Source organism: Nestor notabilis, unplaced genomic scaffold (genome assembly GCF_000696875.1).
Source record: "Nestor notabilis isolate BGI_N333 unplaced genomic scaffold, ASM69687v1 scaffold22333, whole genome shotgun sequence".
Lineage (NCBI taxonomy): Eukaryota > Metazoa > Chordata > Aves > Psittaciformes > Psittacidae > Nestor > Nestor notabilis.
In genome coordinates, this window is record NW_009922690.1 from 16,516 (window position 1) to 37,845 (window position 21,330).

The following is a 21,330-nucleotide window of genomic DNA, read 5'->3' on the forward strand; positions in this document are numbered from 1 at the left end:
TCCAAAGTACACCACTGTTGTTTTATAGATCTCTAATCATTCTTTGATCCTTATTTGGGAGAATAAAGCATCATTCTTTGATGCTTATGTCAAAAGTGGACACAGTATTTCAAAGTCCTTACCTGAACAATATAGGAGTATTATTGTGTGTGCATCTTGGAAGTTCCCATTTATATATCCCAGTGTTATACCAGCAGCATGATACTGCTGATTTATGTTCTACTTCTGATCCACCGTAACCTGTAGATTGTTTTCTACACAAGTGTTACCTAGCCAGTTGCTTCCTAGCTTGTATCTGTGCCATTGATTATTCCTGCCAAACTGTTCCTACCAAATTGCATCTTATTCGTGCTTCCAAAATGTCAAACTAATTCTGTATTCTAATTCTACCTTCCCACACACTTGCAGCCTCTCCCAGCTTCATATTATCTGAAGATTTAGTAAGTATATTCACTCTGCTATAATCCAGAGTTTTGCTGAAAATACTAAACAGCACTGGATCACAATAGAGCTCTGTAGAACACCACAAACAAATTCTTATTTATTTTCCAGTCATGACTTTCCAAACAGTCTTGTGTAGCACTTCTACCTAGATGCTCTTCAGCTTCTTTGAGAATATTAAGCACCTTTTCTACTACCAGGAAGAGACATACGACATCACCACTTCCATCCACACAGCAAACTCTATTTGTATAAAAAAGTTAGGTTTAGTTTGCCCTGAGTTTGTCCAGTAATAGTCTCCGAGTTACCTTCTGTGAATTCAGAACTGGTTTGATAACTTATTCTGTGTTTTACAGGATTAGAATTAAGTTGACTGATCTATAGTTTCTCCACTCCTCTTTCTCCTTTTTTAAGGAAATGACACATTTACCTGTGTTTATTTTTCCAGTACCACACCTATCATCCACAAATTCTTAGTTATAAGAATTCTAATTCCAAGATTTCATAAAAAAAAATTTTTTAAATGTGATGTACAGTTCATCATGCCTGAACTTTTTACAAGCTTTTAATTTGCATGAACAACCTTTAACCTGTTACTTTCCAGTTCAAAGGTAAGGGTTGGACTGTGATCACAAGTATTTATTTTGGAAAGCACCTGGTCACAGTTGACATTTTAAGTGAAACTAAACAAAGCCTTCCTAAACGACTTTGCCTTCTTTTTTTCTACCACTAACTACTTTTCCTCTTTCTCATACTGGTAAATCATTTATTGAATGAGTTCTCGGTACTACTTCTAATGTTTAGCTAACTACTAACTCCTGAGCTTCTTTTCCCCCTTATCTTTCCAAGAATATTATGAACAATTCCATCAAGTTTACTGAATTTTGCTGGTATTTCTATTGTCTTACTTCCCAAGTCTTGTGAACTCTACCATTTGGCAGCTATGCAGTGCTGGACATGCTCACATAGTTCTTCCTCACTGGTTCTCCGCCTCCTCTTTAACTGCTGCCTCCAACTTATACAAAACCTGCCACGACCACATTCCAAAAATGTGCTAAATAACCTGGGTCCTGCCATATTTTCAACAGTTACCTAGTTAAAAGCCCTATGACAAATATGGTATGGCTGATGCTGCTAGTTGCTCACAAAAAGTCTAATCTTGTGTGATATCCCTGGTAGTTCATAGTCATCACACTGAGACATTTGCCTGGCTCTCACCTTTGGGAAAAACTGTACTACTCATCAGTACTTCAGTTATGCAAAGTCTCTGTCTATCCTTGTTATCCTGTTTGGAAAAGCCTTACCAGTAACAAACATTAGTACTTATCATTGACCAGCTGTATTTTTAAAAAGTCTGAAATGTATTCAGGTCTTCACCGACATGGCAGTATTCCTAAAATAGGGCTTATAATTCAATCAAGTGTACCTGGAAGTAGGATCACAAGCAGAAAAGACCATACTACCGCTGATTTTTAAGATGATCTAAAATTTAGGAAACTGATCTAATCTCCTTTTGGTAAAAATTCTAGACATGAATTTTTCCATACAGTAATCAAACTGTATTTTAAGTCAGAGTTGGTTTCAGATATTTCAGACTTCTCTTAAAAATCATGCTTGCTTATTCTCTTAGTCTGTGTACAGTAACATTCCTTTGAGTCATCAGCAGTTAAAATGATTTACATTTACCAAGTGCCCTTTAAATGGCACTCACTAAGCAGAGAAAGAAAACCTCATCATGTCTCATGTAAGTGCGTGTGTGTGCATGCATGTGTGTATAAAGACACATAATCACTATGGGGAGACTTACCTAATTGTTCCTTGGTGCGCAGAGTATTGAAGCATGGTTCTGAGATAATTTGACAAAAGAGTTCCAGAAACATATTCTCAGAAGTGCTTTGCATATCTGTCTGGTAATATATTTCAATGCCACAATTATTATGAACTTCATTTCTCTGTTGATATACAAACCAACCTCCTAAAAGACAAAGTTAAAACATTCAAGTTCATAAAAATGTACATTCTTATTGTCCACAATTAAAATGATAATGGTCTATCACCTACGGAATGGAATTATAATAAATGGTTTAGGACTGTAAAAGCAGAATTTCCACTAACAGCATACTTTTCATGAAACAAGAAAAGAAAAGATTATTTTAACACATCGAAATGTCATAGCTTGAGAATATCAGCAAGTAAATTGAAACTGGCTGCTTCTCCTCAAACAATTATTTTTGGAACTGGAATGGAATTCTGCATTGCCTCTACTGTGTAAATAATTTCTAAAGACAATTTGTCAGTGTCCTGGGTTCAGCTACAGCAGTCGTTTTTTCTCCTTCTTAGTAGCTGGTGCGGTGCTGTGTTTTTGACTTTCAGTCTGGGAACAATGCTGATAACACCGATGTTTTTAGTTGTTGCTCAGTAATGTTTACTCTGACCAAGGCCTTTCCTCAGTCTCATGCTTTGCCAGAGAGGAGGGGAAGCCAGGAGGAAGCAGAGACAGGACACCTGACCCAAACTGGCCAAAGGGGTATTCCATACGACAGCACGTCATGCCCAGTATAGAAACTGGGGGGAGTTACCCGGAAGGCCCAGATCGCTGCTCGGGTCGGGCTGGGTATCGGTCGGCGGGTGGTGAGCGGTTGTGTCCTCTCCCCTTGTTATTCCTCTTATCATTATTATTGGTAGCAGTAGTGGTTTGTATTATACTTTAGTTACTGGAGAGCTGTTATCTCAACCCGTGGGAGTTACATTCCTTCGATTCTCCTCCCCATCCCTCCGGGAACGGGGGGAGGAAGGAAGAGGGGGGGAATGAGCGAGCAGCTGCATGGTTCCAAGTTGCCAGCTGGGCTTAAACCACGACAGTCAGAAACATTTATGAACATTAAAAATAATCCAGCATTTAATACCAATTGCTTCTTTGGAATATGGTAGTTTCCACAGGCTGATTATCAGCTATGCATGATTGGCTTTGGCTGTATCTGTTGTCACTCTTGTATAACTCCCAGCAATTCCTTGAACCTTCTTTCTTACACATAATAATATTTTTTTTTGCATAATAGAAATAAAATCATATAAAACCACTATGAGACCAAAAGAATTTGTATTAAGGAAAAAGAAGTTACCTGTTTAACAGCTTTTAGTTTTCTCAAAATGCAAGGGTCATTTAGGACAATCTGTCATTGAATGATCAACTAATACTCAAGAGTACTCAAGAGTACTCAAGAGTAGTCATCTATCATATGTGTATACTATGTGTAGTAAAGAGTGGGACAGGGCTCTTATTTCCACAAATCATATTGAGTGAATTAGGACTGGATCATAAAATGGTTTGGGTTGTAAGGGACCATAAAGATCATCTACTTCCAATCCCCAAGAGGTCCAATTTACATTCACAGATTAAAAATTAAATAAAATTCATTTTCAAGTTTACCAGAAAGATGAAATATTAGTGTATAATTTTATTCACAAAACCACACCCTAATTATATTTTTAAAGTTTAAAATAATTTGAAGTTTAAAATAAATTGAAGTCCCATTTTGAAACAAATTCCTAGCAATAAAGTAATTTTAAAATGCCATTAGCAAACAGAGAATCTCAATGTAATGTATGTTAAAAAATTGAAATAAATAATTTAACTTACTGTCAGGAAGTTGCACTTCTCTGTATCTCACTAATTGACTGGGAAGGAGTGGCTTTGTATGAGCGTGCTCAATCAGAGTGTCCTCAACCATCTGCATAATTCCTAATGCAGCCTGGAAGAGAAAACATAAGAGGATTTTTAATAATAATTGGTTATTCTGTACCTAACAGCAATGTAAGACTTTTCGATTATTGATGGTGACGTGAGAGAAAAGAAAAATCAGGAATAGAAAGTAGGGATATTTTAATTTAATAAAAATACAGCAGAAGTTAAGTAGACAGGAGGAAGTGAGGGCTTCAGGAGCAAGGGTTTTGTGGATGTTTTCTACATTTATCTTGTCTACACATTCAACTGCTGCTGCTCCTCCCCAATGCTTTTGAAATTAAAAGTTCAATGGGCTTTTTTCTTTCTCTTTACCACTGTGATGAACTCATCTTTCAAAGTTTGAAAACAAGATACCTACAATACATGCTTGCAAAGCAAAAGACATCTCAGCAGGTGGAATTTTACAAAAACAAATTAACGGTTAAGTTCAAACACACATTCCATTGACCTGCTGGTAATATTAGGACTCATTGCCCAGATACTTTCTTTTATTTGATGGATTAAAATAATAATAATTTAAAAATCACAAATAGTGGGGAAAAAATTAAAATAATTAGTTTCATTCGAGGATTTTAAGTTTAAAAGCTTTACTTGTTAAGGATTATGTATTCTTGTAGCCTGCATATTGGAAATTACAGTAACTTGCTACAAAGCAGTTTTGTCTGAAAGCCAAAATCTCTTAGTCTGAGCTGCCATAAACTCGCAAGTGATCTTACCAAAAACATGGAAAGAGCTGAAAACTTAATAAACACACAGCCCTTCCAAAACCCCCACCCAATATCAAAGACAAAAAGATTGAGGTCTAACAAAAGCCAATTTGAAGGGATAGAGAAAAATACTACATATTCTGCTAATCAAATCACTATATTAAAACAAAATATTTACAAGACTGTTCAGACAGATGTTCTGAACAGGATTAGTTTACTATTCATCCACTTGCAGCAAATAAATAAAAGGAATAGTAAAAAGCAAATATCAAAATGAAATTAATTCAAGAAGAAATGGGAATTTTAAGGAGCTAGCTAGGTCTAATTCTTCAAAAATTACACATGCACTAAAAATTTTTTTCAGTATTGAAAGGTGTCATAAGATCATGTAAATTTTTACTTAATTTTAGTTGGAAAAATTCTTAGATCCAGGTTAAAATTTCTGAGATATGTCAGTGATGATGACAGAAGCTTTCCTACCCACATCTCTTCAGGGAGGTTTGCAGATCATCTCTAAACATTATACAGCTATGGGTGAAACAGTACAACCTTCCCAATTCTCTGGCTGTAGGACTCTTCAATAGTCACCCATAATGCCAAACTAAAGAATGCATTTCACTGCTATGACTGCATCAGCATGGAAATATAAAAAATCTGATCATTCAGTTACATTTCAGAAGGAATTTTCATGTACAAATATGTAAGAAATACGTAAGGAAAGAAGTGAGACTATTTTTTACATTTCTCCACATGAAAAATAGTCTATTAAAAAAACATCAAGAAAGATGAACAAGAAAACTATGCATCCAGTGGTATTGGCTCCTTTATCTTTTTATTTTCTCCTTTCTTACTAGCTAACTTTCTTCTCTGTACAATAAGCAGTCACTCGCAGTGTTTAGAACATCTGCTAGCAAAGCATCACAGAGCTGGTATAACATAGAAATACTGCTATATCAGCCCTACAAAAAAACAGAATGAAAACATGTACAAGTATTACATTTTCTATTGGCTCTTATATTCAAATATTTGGTTATATTTCTTATGCAAATACAAACTGTTACTATTTTAATGGAAGATATAACAAATGCTTTCTGAATTTTTTCCCCAAAAGACACAACAGAGAGCTGACGTTTATTTTTCATGGCTCACCATTCCTCTTTAGCTTTCTGCAAAGTGCTTCATTTGGAAAGATCTTGAATTCTCAAATCTTTGCCAGTTAGCCTGAAACTTTTAAATGCAAAAGCAGGATCTGCAGCATATCATTCCCTAAGCAGCTTGATCACATCACAGGAATGATATGCAACATAGACTTTAAAATATTTCGATCATAAGTTGTTTTTTATTAAATTTCCAAGAGCAATACAAGGGCAGCACTTCGCCTAATAAATCTAAAGTGGAAAAAATGACTCTGTGATAGTCCCATAAAGATAAAAATGTACAAAGTCAAATTATGAAATCACCTTTGGCAAAACTGCTTTAAGATCTGAGAAGATTAAAGTAGTCTTCTATTTTTTATGCTGCTTTTAAATAAAAATTGTTTTATTAAAGAAGGTATCACACCAACCTGTTTTGTTATATTGCCATGGAGAAGTGCTTCAATGTGTAACCGTGACAACAGTTGAGCTATAAAGGCCTTGAGGCGGGGAAGAGTGACATCTAGAATAGATATTTATATAGTTAAATCAATTACATGTATTTTTACATGAAGTATCACCTAATTCATCATTAGATACTGTGCAATGCACAGGAGGAGAAACTCATCATCATGAAAAAGTGAATCTCTCCTTCAAGGTGCAACACTGGAAAGTTCCCAGGTCTAAATAGCAGCACTCATCATATAGTTTATTTCGCTTAGAATTCACATACAGTCTGACCCAGATTCCAAAAAGAAAAGAAGAAAAAAAGCCTCCTTTCCAATCATGCTGAACAAACATTCATTCTCCAGAGTAAATAGCTGCAATCATTCAGGTGGTGTTCCAAGATAAAGCCGTAGTTATTAACTAAACAAGCAGCATGTAGTTTATAATGCTCAAGAAACACACTGTGCATTTACCATCTAGACCGAAAAAAGAACCTCAACTTAAATATGGTGTTTTGATAGTATCTTTGTAACAAACAATACACAAGAAAAATATTTTTGCAATATATCCCAGAATACACATATACACATATTCTATGCTAGCTTGTCTTTGTAAATCAGTTTTCATATATAATGCAAAGTATAGTTTAATAGATAGAATCAACAGAATAAGAGAGAAAGAATGGCTGAAAGGATGGGGTGTTCATCCCAAAGCGAACATTTCCATTATTAATTCCCTGACACTACAAGAATACCCACACTTTATCACCAAATCTATTAATTTCTCATTTTGTCACTTTCTCAACTAAAATAAAAACTAACAATACTTATGTATTTCACAAAAGTTTTGAAAAGACAAATGCAATCAAGATTTTAAGGTCACTCAGTTATTCAGTGGGGGATGCATACATACTCAACAGATTTGTTATCAGTATTAGAAAAACCTATACCATGCTTATCAGTCTTTCCCTCTCTTACTGGTGGTAACTGACCCCCAGTAAAAAAGTTAATTTCACATTTTTCTCTGATTCCAAATCAACTTTTTATTGTTGTATAATCTTAATTTTTACCTCTAGAGTTGCTTTTTAATAGTGCAAAAGATTATGGTCATATTGAGTGTGAGAGAGGAAAACAAAACAATAAAAATCATGCATGAACTCCCTGAATTTCAAGCAGATTCCCAGCAGTGCTAAGTAGACAGCATTCCTTGTGAGCATTCCATTTTCAGCCATTCTTATGCTGAATACAGTAGTATTAACCTTATAAAGACAACTTACACATGGAACAGAAAATCAGTAGTCATTCAAAAAGCAATGACCTACATAAAGCTGAACCCAGTGCCATGAAAATCAGCGTTAATTTTGTTATTGACATCAGAGGCAGCATTGGCAACACTGCTCATCTCAGAGATACCTGCAATAATTAAGAAGCTACACAACTAAGCATTTATAATTCTATCCTGGAGGAATCCTGTAGAAAAAACACACACCCTTATGCAGCTGGCTCAAGGCATCTATAGAGTCTGTCTTAATGAAGTAGTTTTCAACATTACAACTTGAAACAGTTCATACAAAATGGCATGTGTCAGTCTGATAACTATTAAAATGTATTGTGAATCCACCCCCTCAAATAAATACAAAAGCCAGGTGTTCTTCTTGAAAAGAATGTCTCAGTGAATTCTAAGAAGATATTACAAGATATTTTGCAAACTGTCCCAGTAACCGCCTTTTGTTATAACACAGTAAGACAGAGGTAGGGAAGAATTCTTCAGGTATTACTAAAATAAATGAAAATCTCTTAGTTTGAAATTTCTTCTTCCTCCAAATATAGCAAGGCACCTGCTCTTTGTTAAGAACCAGTGTTCTTTACTATTGTTATTACCTACAAAATACGTATAAAATATCTTTATTATCTACAGAAACAGGAGTTAAAATTCCCTGATAATGGAAAAAGCAAAACAGCATGCACATTTGGAAGTACAATGCAGGTACACTTCAGTGTGTCTGCAAGATGTCAGCTAGAGCCAAATGATTTCAGCAGTGTTGGTTAAGCACTGGATTCACCATACCCAGGCTCATGGCCATAAAGCCATTCAAGATTTGCCTCAAGTTTTACCTGCAAGTTTAGCCATTTGAGGCCTTTTGCCTGAACCACTACTATACTTTCTAGAAACTGGAGGACAAATGCAGAGGAATGGACATCCACCAGTTCAGGTCTGGCACTGCAGGGACTTCACTTGAATAATGAGCAGAGTTCAAAATAGGTACCTTCAGTAGTTTAGTAACAAGACATTTTCCATAAGAAAAAAGTTTTTTAAAAAAAAAGTTTAAAACTGTAAGATCATTACCATCTAGAGCTTCTTTTAATTCATCTTTGGTCCAAGCAACTTCTGTCATCAGCAGTCGGAGATAATACATCGCATGCTGGTGAGGCTGTTCAGCTCTGAAGTTGTTAAGTGATCTCATGTACTAAAACAAAATAATTAAGTTCCAATTATAGAACTCTATTTCTAAACATAAAATATTAACCTTGTACTCTCAGATTTATGTACCATCAAACAAATACACTTCAAATGTTAGGAACATTCTCTTGCTTGTCAGACCTGTTAAAAAACTGTAATCACCTTAGTAATAATGTGGGCCTCTGAGCCTACAGATTAAGAAGTAACCAATAAGATAGTTGAATGAGCATGAAATCAAACTTCTCAATAAAATTAATGACTGGAATTAATGACCTAAATAAGCACTTAGATCAAGTTGCTCTACCCGGGAACTATGCATTCTATGATGACTGTCCAGTGATGGGGAAATATTGCTAATAGGAAACGTATTTTTGTCCCAGTTGCTTCCCTGTGCTGACTTAGATAGAAAAATACAGGAGCGTCTGGGAAATTCTTTGCGTTCTTTGCCTGGATAAAGCAAGTACAAGAGAAGAATCAGCAAGCTTCTCCAAAGAAACTCCTTTCTAGTCCAGCTGCACCTTTACAAAATAAAACATTTTTCGTCTACTAGAGGAACTGGAAAGTACAAACTAATGGTTTTGGCAAGCTGGAATCACTTCCAGTACAGAAGAGTAACTTATTTCAGGGCACGTGAGAGAAACAGCGAGCATGAGTTGCTGAGGATGCAACCTTTTATCTGTTCCAAACAGAAGCTCGTATCTCCCTCATCTGTTAGCTGCAGACATGAGGGGGGAAACTGCTATCTCCCCTTCCTATTTGACTTTTTTGTATTTTGTCAGCATTTTACATACAAATAACGGAAGTCTATAAAATTACAAAACATGCATAATACAAAGTTCATGCAAACTGTAAAGACAACAGTTAAACTAAAAGAGAATAATCCAAATGGGTCATTCACAGACATGAGAGTTGGGGTTTTTTACCTTGAAGTTTCTCACATCCAGGTAAAACTTTCCAAACAATTAGTGTATGTCAGGTACGCAGAGTCCTAAATAAAGTTCTGTCACAATAAATCTACCTCATGTTTGATGTGCACCAGCTCAGAATTTCCTACTAAATAGTAATGAACTAAAGATGGACCTAGCGTCTGTCTAGACCAGTCACCTGTTCAAAAGTCACCAGCATCAGGGGATTAAAATAAGGCTATAGCAAGCACGGAGTGATCTTCCCTGTAGCCCTCGCTCTCTCATCTACTGCAGACTATCTGCAAGCTTTCTGGGCCAGAAGTCAGCCTGTTCCCCAAAACCAGTCTAACCCCTGTGCCCTCACTTACACTCCCACAACTACTCATTGCTATGAGTGCCAATATCCAATTTCTTCATTTCCTTCATCCTACTTCTGTTATGCTCTCTAGAAAGGACCAGAACAATTATGCATTTTGTTTGGCTTAGCAATTGTAATCACTGTTCATAAATTTACTTCAGGAGCCAAAACCAAAATAAAAACTAATCTAATGTACATTCCATATATTTAGATCAGTCATTAAATTTAGGAAGTGAGGCTCACAGAAGTCAGCATGTACTTAACCAGCTGGTTACTTTGGCACAGAAGGATCTTGGCCCAGAAGCAGAGCTCCTCTTCCTATCTGGGGAGAAGAAATGTTGCAAATCTTCTCAACATTTTCTTTCCCCTTTCATCCATTTTCCCCTTCTATTGCTAGATTCCACTGGGGCCTTTCCAAATTATAAAATGGAATATAAAGTTAAGACTTCCACTCCTGTCACCCTTCTTAGATTTCTACAACTATCAAGGCAAGCTGCAATCCCTTGATCAATCCCTAGAAAGACTGACTTATAGAAGATTCCAGAGCCAGTGATATTCAACCAAAGAATGTAATATAAACACCCAGGGAACTCGGGGCCACAAAAAAGACAAAATAAGGAAGATTCTGCAGTCCCAATGAGGCAGAATTTCACTCTCTACTCCCATGGATCACCAAATTTCATTTCAAGTCAATGCATTCAATTTTAAACTACTCCAAAATGTAAGTTTCCCGTGTAGCTTACCGCTTCCTTGATTATTTCAAATCGTTTTTCATCGATCTCAAAAGTAGCCATTTTCTCAATGATCTTCTTAAGCAAGATATGTTGCTTGTCATTATAGCCTTTTACAGAAAGCTATGGAAAAAGTGCATAATTTGCTTTAAATGTGGAAGATAAAAGAATAAAACAATTACCAAGTCTAGTATATTTCAAGGAACAATACACTTTTCAACACTCAGTCTGAATTCACCATTATTCAACATTAACTCATTCCGAAATAAAATCCCTTTACCCATCAAAAGATAACTGACAATAGAATATTACATATTTGCCCAGGGGTTATGAATGCAGAGAATTAATGTAATTTCACATTGACGTAAGCATATTGTACTTAGAATACAGATTTTTAAATGATTACAATATTGAATCCAGTCAGTAAACAGTACATTTGGAGTACTGAAATGGTTTTACTCTAGGGTTCTCTTGATAATGAAACTTAGATTAACAGCCTTCAATATTCTCTCCAATTTACTTTTTACCTTGTTTCATGTTTATCTTGTTGCTCAAAAAAAAAAAAAAAAAAATTTATGTAAGTGAAAATAAGCAGTACTACAAGAAAAAGGGTACTGTCAACAGCAGCACAATTTATAAACAGGATAGTGGTGGGCTGAAACGCCTTTTTTCACTAAAATTTCTGTAGCTTGATGGAATCATAGAGTACTTTTTAAGTTTCTATGTTGTTTTGTTTTGATTTTTTTAAATGGCCGAGTTTATTTCATGTATATTTTTAAAAGAAAATGTGTATCATCAGGTCAGTATCTCTGGAAAAAGGAATTTAATTGGACTTCTGCAGTTTAATTATTACAGGTAAAGTGAAACTTTAGGACACAAACCAACATATAGGTGAATTCCTGCTTTCCAGTGGGAAGAAATTTTTTTCTTCTATAGTTGCTGAAACATACCTGAACCATGAATTTGGGGAAAAAAAATAAACCAAAAAAAAAACCCCTTATCATAAACGGATTTATGACAATGGCTGATATCCTAAATCAGCATAAGCACCCAAACTGTTCAAGAATCACCGTGGGTGAATGTTTTCAGCATAGCATCTGTCCTTGCTCTAAGTATCAACATTGTATAGTTGCACCTATTAACTATAATACTTCTCACAATATAGAAAAGAATATTGAGTTCTCAGACATCAAAATGGAGTAAACTGATTCTAATATATGAAAACAGAATTTTTACTGTAGAAGAATATAAAGACCCTACAAAAACCTGCTTATATTTGAAATAACTCTAAACTGTAACTAAAAATGAAGAAAACTACACACACATTCCCTGCACTTTCATTTTTTTAAAGGAATTAACTCTGACCATGGAAACACCAGCAAGCTTTGAAACTAAGAAGATGTAACTATGTTTGCTGTAAGTTAAATGAATGCTACCAGGAAATGAGATTTGCACTAAATGGAAAGAAAAAAAAAGAAAAAGAAATTGCAGCACTCACTCTCATATAGAAAATGTAAAGACAATATGCATTCTGTTCTCTTACTAAGATGCTTTGGAAAACAACAGTTCTACAAGAAATTTCAAAACACATTTTGGTACAAAACTACGGTTAATATAAGCTTTTAACACAACTTTAAGAGAGACTATTAAAATCTACCATAAATCTCATAGGAGAAGCCGAGTAAGAAATATTCGTGATAAATTGCTATCAAGTAAGTATCGCCAGCTCTTTAAAACAAATTATAAAACATATACTAAAAGCAAACACTAAAAGAAAAGCCATAAATATACAGCATTGCCTTCTAATGAACACATGCACAATCTATTTCCACAGCTCACTACACCAGAATTAGAAAATTATACCAAAATCTGTAAAGTTGAGATTCATTCAACAGAAAGGTTACATAGAGAAACCAGCAACAATACTCTCAAGATTACCATGCAAGTAAGTAAAAATGTGAACTAGAATGCAACAATTGCACTGCACACCATGTTCACAAGACACTGCAATCTTAAACAGGTCACTTAGTACTGATTACAATTCAGTTTTGCTTTGCCTTTAATTCATGAGACATATGCAAGGGGAAAAAAACCATTAACCATCTCGTTTGAAAATGCAGAAGTCAAATGTTTTCTCCAAGCTCAACAACTCCCAAGCTGTTTCATTTCCTCCTGCGTTTTTTTCTTACTTACAAGTATTGCATTCATTCCTGATGCAATGCCATAGATCAAACCTGAGAGGCGTGCTGCATATGTATACTCTTTTAAATCATCCTTCAATAACCTGATAAACAGGTATGTCATGTTGCAATGGAGAGGATCAGCATAAATGTAGCGACTAACAAAAAGAAAAACAAAAGAAATGCTTTGATACCTCAAGCAGTGACAAAGTAATGGATGAAGAAATATGACTGAAGAGTATGTATATGCAGCCTCATGATCAGTAGTTCTTGAACAGGAAAGTTGAAGCATACCATTTATTTAATAGCATAATAAGGGGATCTTCTACCCCATCAGTCAGAAACTTTTTAGCAGATATCTGACAAACTGAAATAAATATGTAAGCTTGGATTATGGTTGCTTTTTCTTTTTTTTTTTTTTTTTTTTTTAAATGGAGGAACAAATCTTACAACTAATTAATTTCATGAATGATATGAAGAAAATTTGTTTAATATGAATGGAAAGATTGTTGAAGACTTTGAACAAAATTCAACTTAAAATTCAAATTAAAGAAAGGATGGTTAATAATCAAGATCAAAATGAGTAACAGCCTTAGACCCATTTTTTAAGTGAAAGTCCTTCCATCAAATCAATATAAAAATATTGATGAGTGGAAGTAGTTTTAAGGCTCTAAGCTCTTCCTTGATTTGGGTACTTACATACATCCCATAGATGGTATTTTGGAGATCATAGTTCAAGCCAGCTAGTTCTGCTGCATATGCATACTCGTTGAGGGAGTCTTTGAGTAGTTCAAGGTACAAATAGGCCATGTTACAATGCAAGGGATCCACGTAAGCAAATGGGCTGGAAGAAAATGTTGAAAGTAAAATATGCAGTTTAAAATTATTTTTCAGTTTCTTTTGGCCTTTTAAGTTTGATCTGAAGGAAGCAATATTCTCTGTGAGTATGCTGATGGATCCCATTATGAAGGATTCCTATTTTGAAGCCAAATATGAACATACCTGAAAATAATTATTTAGCTTGCTTATAGTTTGAGCAAGGCCTAAATATGTTGAAGATTCCAGAGATACTGTCTTATTTGTGCTTCTAAATCAAGACACATTATATTTACTTTGCTGAATAGTCAGAATTCACCAGAAGAACATAAACTAAATACAATCTGAATAACCAACATAATTTAACAGCTGAAATCAAATGTAGTAGATGCTAAAGTTCAGCACAGGAAAGATGTCTGGCATATCCATTACCATACCACCATAATTTTCTGTTATTTTTTTAATGGAAACAACTACACAAGCTCTAGGGTTGCATTAGAAGCATCAGATCACATACAATAATGTCACAAATTTCTCGAAAAGAAATGCAATTCAGACTCAAACCATGTTTCAACTGCAGTAATTGTTAAGTATCTGAGAGTTTTAAAGATCTGCAAAGTCAAGACAAGTTATTTTACTATGATGAGAATTTATTTCTGAAGATTCTGAAGCACATATAAAGTCAGTATCAATTTCACAGATATAATCAGCAGCATCTAGAACAATTTCCTGTCAGGATACGGCTTACAATTCAAACCCAGACCGTTTGCATTTAATTTCCCTAAGCAGCAGCAATGGTCATATTCAGAGACATGCTAATATATATGTTTACATCTATATACAATGGTATTTTATAGTGTTTACCAACACTAATTTAGTAGAACAAAGATCACATTGCCACAGCACACACACCGGTAACATTAAAATACATTGCAAAGGTATTTTTAAGAAGATTCCTAGGCCTTGACTTCTCCTTCCTTATAGATTAAGGAAAGGAAGCATGGGAAGAGATTAAAAAAAAATTTAAAATCTATTAGACAAATAAAGCCTGCTGTAGTCTGAAATCTTAGCCAAGTATATGCTTTTTTATTATCACTGGGTTAATTATTCTGTGCTTGGATTGTTCTATTTGCATTTCTCTCTACAATGAGAATTGCCCAAAACTGAGCAATTTCAATATGCCCAATGATGCAAATCCAATTAATACTGAATTTTGTAATTAAGACTGAATTCAAAGCAAGATGTAGGTCAATCCTACGTTATCATAAACCTTCCTCCAAACTCATTATATTCTTTTCCGCTTTGATACTAGAATAGAGACTTAATCAGTTTCAGTGATGACTGTGTTCATATTGCTTATAAGTTCTTTATACTCATTTAGCTGGCAAGCGCCAACAGGGAGTTTTGAAAATAATGAAGACTACTAAATCATTAATCCTCAAGTAAAAAATAACAGAAAACAATTATGATAACACTGTTCTGGGAGTTGCCTTCTATTACTGACAACTTTGTAAATAAATGCTTATTTCTAGTTTTCATTTTTTTGACTAGACTTGAAGAAGCAAAACAGTTCAATCACTGATAATGTATTTGAAAAAAATCTTAGAAGTCTAGCTTTTTCTCCTTTCAAACAGAGCTGGAAGTGACATAGCTGGAATCAACACTGGAGTCTTGATCCTGGGTTACCTTATGAACAACTTGAAACCCAAGTTGCTTGAAATATTCCTTAAACTGGAAGGTAGAAAGTATCCAGTTAAAAATAATTAGCATTGTGTTCTTAACATCCATCTTGATAAACCATGGAGAACTTGAAGTGCACCATTTATAACCACCTTCAGAAGGTTTTCAAAACACCACCACATCACATTGTTATTTTGGTTCCTTTTAAAAAAGGGTATGTGTTGAGTTCCTAAATTGTAATTTATACAAAAGCAAAATCTTATCATCATTCTTTAGACTGGGTAAGTCCCATGTCAGAGGTTTTTACTGTGGGGTTTCTTTAATGCAAGGTGTGTGCCATATAAGGATTTTCAGTTTTGGAACAAGGGGACTGCAGAAGATTCATCGACTCAGATTGTTCCTGATACTTCCTCTTAATTCATCTACACAGCAGTTGCTGCTGTAACATCTGGGTTAGGAATTCTTCCAATGATTTGTGATGATCAGGGCTACAGGCAGAAGAAATCTTCCTGGTTTTTTCTACCTTTGGAAGTGGTCTGTAATGTGAACAAATTCTTGTAATCTGCTACAAAGCAGCATAGTCATTCTATTCGGATCTAGAATTGAGGCTAAAACTTCTTATGAAAACTCATGTTATTAAGAGGCCTTTATTCACCCATTCCCTTGGCTACAAGAGCTATGGGTAATTTCATCAAGTCTCTCAAATAAATACTGTACATTTCACTATTTCCTCCAATAAGCACCAGCACAAACCAGTCTTGAAAGAGAGATTCACTAAGAATATTTCTTAAATATCAAAACTAGACAAACCTGCTTACAATTCTTTTGGAGATGATGTACCCAATATTGCCAACATCTCCTCACATCTGTTCATATACAATTAACCATCTTTTTAAAGAATAGGAAAGAACCTTCATGCCCAATCCCAAGAAAAAAAGCCAGCTTTCCACCTGTAACCATTCCTAGAAGGAAAGAGGCAAATCATTCCATTACATTAGTTGGCAAAGCTCAAGTACTCCTGGCTTTTTGAAAGGGCTTACCGAGATGAAAGTACAAATTTAACTGGGAAAGATTATCATCACATATCTAGTTCAACATGTCCTGCTCATTGCAGGAGTGTTGAACTACATGATGTTTAAAGTTCCTTTCCAACCCAAACCATTCCATGATATCATGCGTATGTGCACATACTTATACCTTTGTGTGCTCTATTTAAAATCAATTATTCTCTTTTAATCGTGCACAAACTTATACCGAGATTGTATCACACAGTTAATTTGGAATTATTTTCAAAAAGAATAAAACCACAAGTGTATGACAAACTCAGCATCCACCAAAATCCTATTTTGGATTTTGGCCAAACATAGTACAAGGGGAAGCCCCTAGGTATGAGCAAATATGGCAGTTGTTCTCTGAATAAGAGATGGGCAGTTACCATTTTGATCTTCCATTTCCTGACATGTTGAAGTTGCAACAGTTGTAATGTTTGCCATTTGGTTTTAAAAAGCAGAAAGAGGAAATGCCCAGGCAACCTATTTTCCCCAGCTAGTACCAACAGCAATACCAAGATCCGACACTCTCCAAAAAAACCTTCTACCTAAAATTCTGCCAAGAAAAATTTCAAGTGGTCACTCAAAACAAGGACTCAACAGTGCATCTATGACCATCTGTCAGAGCCCACATAAGAGCCTTTCCAGCAACATCATCGAATCATCTAATTAGACTAAAGAAGGAGAGTTCCTGAAATTATTTTAACTTTCAGAAGTCCAGCACAGGAATAGCTGCACTCTGAAGACAGCAATATTTATTTTTTTTTTTTAAATTCAAAAGTTAGAACTTATTACTGGAGAGGAACACTATGAGGGTATGTCATTGTCATGCTCACTTAAAAAGATAACTTTCCTGTGACAAAAATAAGACCAGAATTAACATTACAACATTTTATCATGCATCTTGAGGTGAGAATCATTGATAATACACATTCATTAATAATACAGAAGATGTTCTTCTAAAATAAAAATAATCAGTTGTTGGTGCCAGTTAAATAAAATCCCACAATTTTAAGCCCTTAGAATTTCATACTGCCTTGCATTATGCAAATGAAAACAGAACTGAAACCTAAAACTGTTATCAGAATAGCATTTTATAAAGAAAACGCTACCTTAAAATGGTTGCAATTTAATTATTGATTTCAAATAATACCCACTTTTAAAGAGGTTTATTGCAATATACAGTAGGACCTATTGGCGGGCATATCTCAGGTATAGCAAATAAAACATAGAAGAAAGCCTGTTTTCAAAGTAGTTTTAGATGAATGTTTCCTGTTAACGTAGATGGAGCACTTCAAACTGCTTGCCACTCAACCACTGCATAACTTACATGAGCCTTCCTGCTATCTGTACTTTACTGCATATTCCCAGGACAAAGGTTGTAAAGCCTCAATACACATAAGAAAGTTTTTTCCACAGAAATGCAGATTCCAACAAACAAGAAACTTCTGGAGAGCACTTTGTGTGACATACTTAACACTGCATACCTGAAAAATTCAAAGTTGAGACAAGCTTTTGGCAAAAAAAATTTGTCGTCTTGCTTGAACCACAGTTTGCTCATAGCAGTGTCCTGCGTCAAGAAAAGAGGTATTGTTAAGTCACCTTCTAACTGTAATACATTACACTATTATACGCTTCAAATCTCTGTTTAGTGTTGTCTCCTCACATTCACATTCTTGGTATATACACTTGTGTATATACCCAGCTGTCCTTACTGAGACTCTCTTCGTATCATGTATCACCTTTAACAAGCAATTAAATGGCTGCAGAATTGTGAATGAACTTAGGATCAAAATGGGAACTACTTTTCTAGAGCAGGAGTGATCAAAGACAAATAATAGAGTTAGCTGCACAAAACTCCCTGCTAATGCTGGCATTAAAAGATGTGCCATTATGCAGCACTACAACACACAGTTACATGTTTTAGACTAACAGTATAATTGCATATGTAATGCTTTTAGTAAAAAATATTAATGCACTCTATGTTGTTTTAAAGTAACATTTCTAACATAACACATTTAGAAAAAGTATTAAAACCAGTTGAAAATGAGTTAAAAGAACTGTCACCAATTTTTCTAGAATAACCTCCTAGTATGGGAAAGATTCTAAACAACCTCCCCTATTGCTTTTTCTCCTGTAAAAACTGTGAAAGATACTCTTTCTCTGTTCCAACTCTAGTTAACTTTATCCCAACACCTTTTCTTTGAATTGCTATAAATCAGAATAGAGAACTTTCAACTGTAAGATTATTTCTCTCTCATGTTTTTGAGCAGATGTTCTTTGCTTTTCAGAGATTTGGCATGGTGCATGGTATTCTCCTCCTCCTCTTTGCATAAATGAAATAATTCTCATCTCTTACAGCACACCTTCCTTTACACAATATTTGACTCAAACTAAAAAGCCTTTTTACAGCTTCTCCCCGAAACAACAAAATTTTTATTCTGTTAAATTGCCACTATGCAGTTTAGAACACACCTTACATCAGGGACAGCATGACAAACAGCAGAGCCTGTCTGTAGTACTGGAGACCTGGCCCAGTAGCTGGAGATGGCTAGCTGCAGTCCATAGTACACTCTGGCACTCAGGCCAAAGCCTTTATCTTAATTGCCCTCTTTCCTGAGGGTTTTTAAGAGCAAGATGTGCCATTACAACAGAGGTGACACAGTAATATGCTGTCAGTGAAAATGGCCGTCTGTTCGTGCACTTACATTCCAGTTTGTCCCTTTCTCCACAACACTAGTCCAGTTCATAGTAAGCTCACACAGGCATATAAAACAGCAGAAAACTTTGGTTTGGTTTGGGTTTTTTTGTATAGCTAATCTTTGCTGACTTAGTTCTTGCAATGTTTTGCTGTGGACAAATGCCAGACCCCACAAAAGGAAAATGGCACAGACATACAGATGGGGAGAAAATAAATGAAATACAGGCAAAATAGATAATGTCTATTTCATCAGTACCAAAGATTAAAAACATATTTTAAAGAGAACGGAAAAACTAAAAGCAAATACATTTCTAAAGCAGTGATGCCTTAAAGCAAAGCTTTTGTGAAGCTCAATTGCCTAGTTGACACAGAGACACTGAAAGACCATCAAATTTCTGTAGCAAACCAACTAGGGTTACTTAATAAAGCTGTAGTATGTGGCCCTGTTGAGGTTTACAGTTTCAGTTCAGGATGAATATAAACCTGCTCAAAGTCCTCCTATGTTAATAATACTGCTTCAAGTATGTATCTAAAATGCCCAATGTAGAACAAGTATGTTTTCCTGAAGGGTGTCTCTGCAAAGAAGTAGACATACTAATCTACCGTGCAAAAAGTATTCCTGAATTGAGTATTCAAGCTGAAGCACAACATGTAATTGCAGAAGACTTTTCCTATTTATGCTCCACTAAGCCTAGGATAGAGACCCAAATAGTCATAATCCAAAGTTTAGCAAGAATGAACTCACTACTGTCTTTCTAGAAGTATCTTTTAAGTTTTGTACTTTTTTGGCTATTATACTTTAGAATGTGATCTGTATTTTAGATCTGTATTTTAAAAAACACACGAATTAGCTACAAACTTCCCAGAAGGTCAGCTAGCAAATGCAGACAGCTTACCTTGACAAGGGCAGGGTACTGTGTCGCATCTTTTTCCAATGGCAAAATCTCAAAGTTTGTAGGAATGAACTCATTCTTCATTGGAAGCTTGAATTTCCCATTCAGGTCAGCATTTTGCCATTTCTAGATAAATAGGAGAAATGATGAGGCTAAGGAGAATGTCTGCTTAATCATTGCTTATAGACTTATTTCTGTTATACTGTAAAAAAAGTTTTAAAAATGTGTTCCACTAGCTGATGTGCAAATACTATTAAGATAACAGAGAACAAGAGAAATATCTGGGAAACCAAGCTGGAGTAGGCTATCAGCAGCATGAAATGCTCCAAAGAGGAAGACAAAAACTAATTTGGAAAAGTTTAGAGTGAAAGGTCAATGGCTTATCTTTTCTGCTACTGTGAAGTCTAAATGAAGATATTAAACTAAATACATCAGAAAAAAATTCTACTCAGGAACATAGGTATGGATAAGCTAAAGGAAATGAAGTGTTACTGTGCAATGTCTTTCAAAGCATGCTCAGCAGGCCCAGTTTAGCTCTAGGGTCTATTTTACAGTCATCTCTTCTTAAAGAGAATACATCAATAACAAGTTTCAGTAAGTATTTATCTATCTATGCAGGACTGAGTGCACCCTCAGCAAGTTTGCTCATGGCACCAAGCTGTGAGGTTTGGTTGATATGCTGGAGGGAAGGGATGCCATCCAGAGGGACCTTGACACACTTTTAAGGTGGGTCAATGCCAACTTTATGAAGTTTAACCAAGCCAAGTGCAAGATCCTACACCTGGGTCGGCACAACCCCAGGCACAGCTACAGGCTGGGCAGAGAAGTGATTCAGAGCAGCCCTGCAGAGAAGGACTTGGGGGTGTTGGTTGATGAGAACCTTGACATGAGCTGGCTCCAGTGTGCACTTGCATCCCAAAAAACCAACCGTATCCTGGGCTGCATCAAAAGCGTGACCAGCAAGTCAAAGGAGGTGATCCTGCCCCTCTACTCTGTTCTCATGAGACCTCACTTGGAGTATTGTGTCCGGTTCTGGTGTCCTCAACATAAAAAGGACATGGAGCTGTTGGAGCAAGTCCAGAGG

General features: G+C 35.5%; 1 protein-coding gene across 1 annotated transcript in view; it reads right to left on the reverse strand.

Moving 5' to 3' along the window:
• Nucleotides 1-21,330, reverse strand: part of IDE (insulin-degrading enzyme) — a gene marked incomplete at its 5' end in the record, with an annotated part of 55,966 nt that overhangs the window by 8,122 nt on the left and 26,514 nt on the right. Inside the window, 8 exons of the mRNA XM_010011760.1 lie at nt 2,249-2,416; nt 4,082-4,193; nt 6,458-6,549; nt 8,820-8,940; nt 10,940-11,050; nt 13,807-13,951; nt 18,140-18,222; nt 20,250-20,372. Of these exons, the coding sequence (XP_010010062.1) occupies nt 2,249-2,416; nt 4,082-4,193; nt 6,458-6,549; nt 8,820-8,940; nt 10,940-11,050; nt 13,807-13,951; nt 18,140-18,222; nt 20,250-20,372 (955 nt within the window). The remainder of the gene's footprint in view (nt 1-2,248; nt 2,417-4,081; nt 4,194-6,457; nt 6,550-8,819; nt 8,941-10,939; nt 11,051-13,806; nt 13,952-18,139; nt 18,223-20,249; nt 20,373-21,330) is intronic.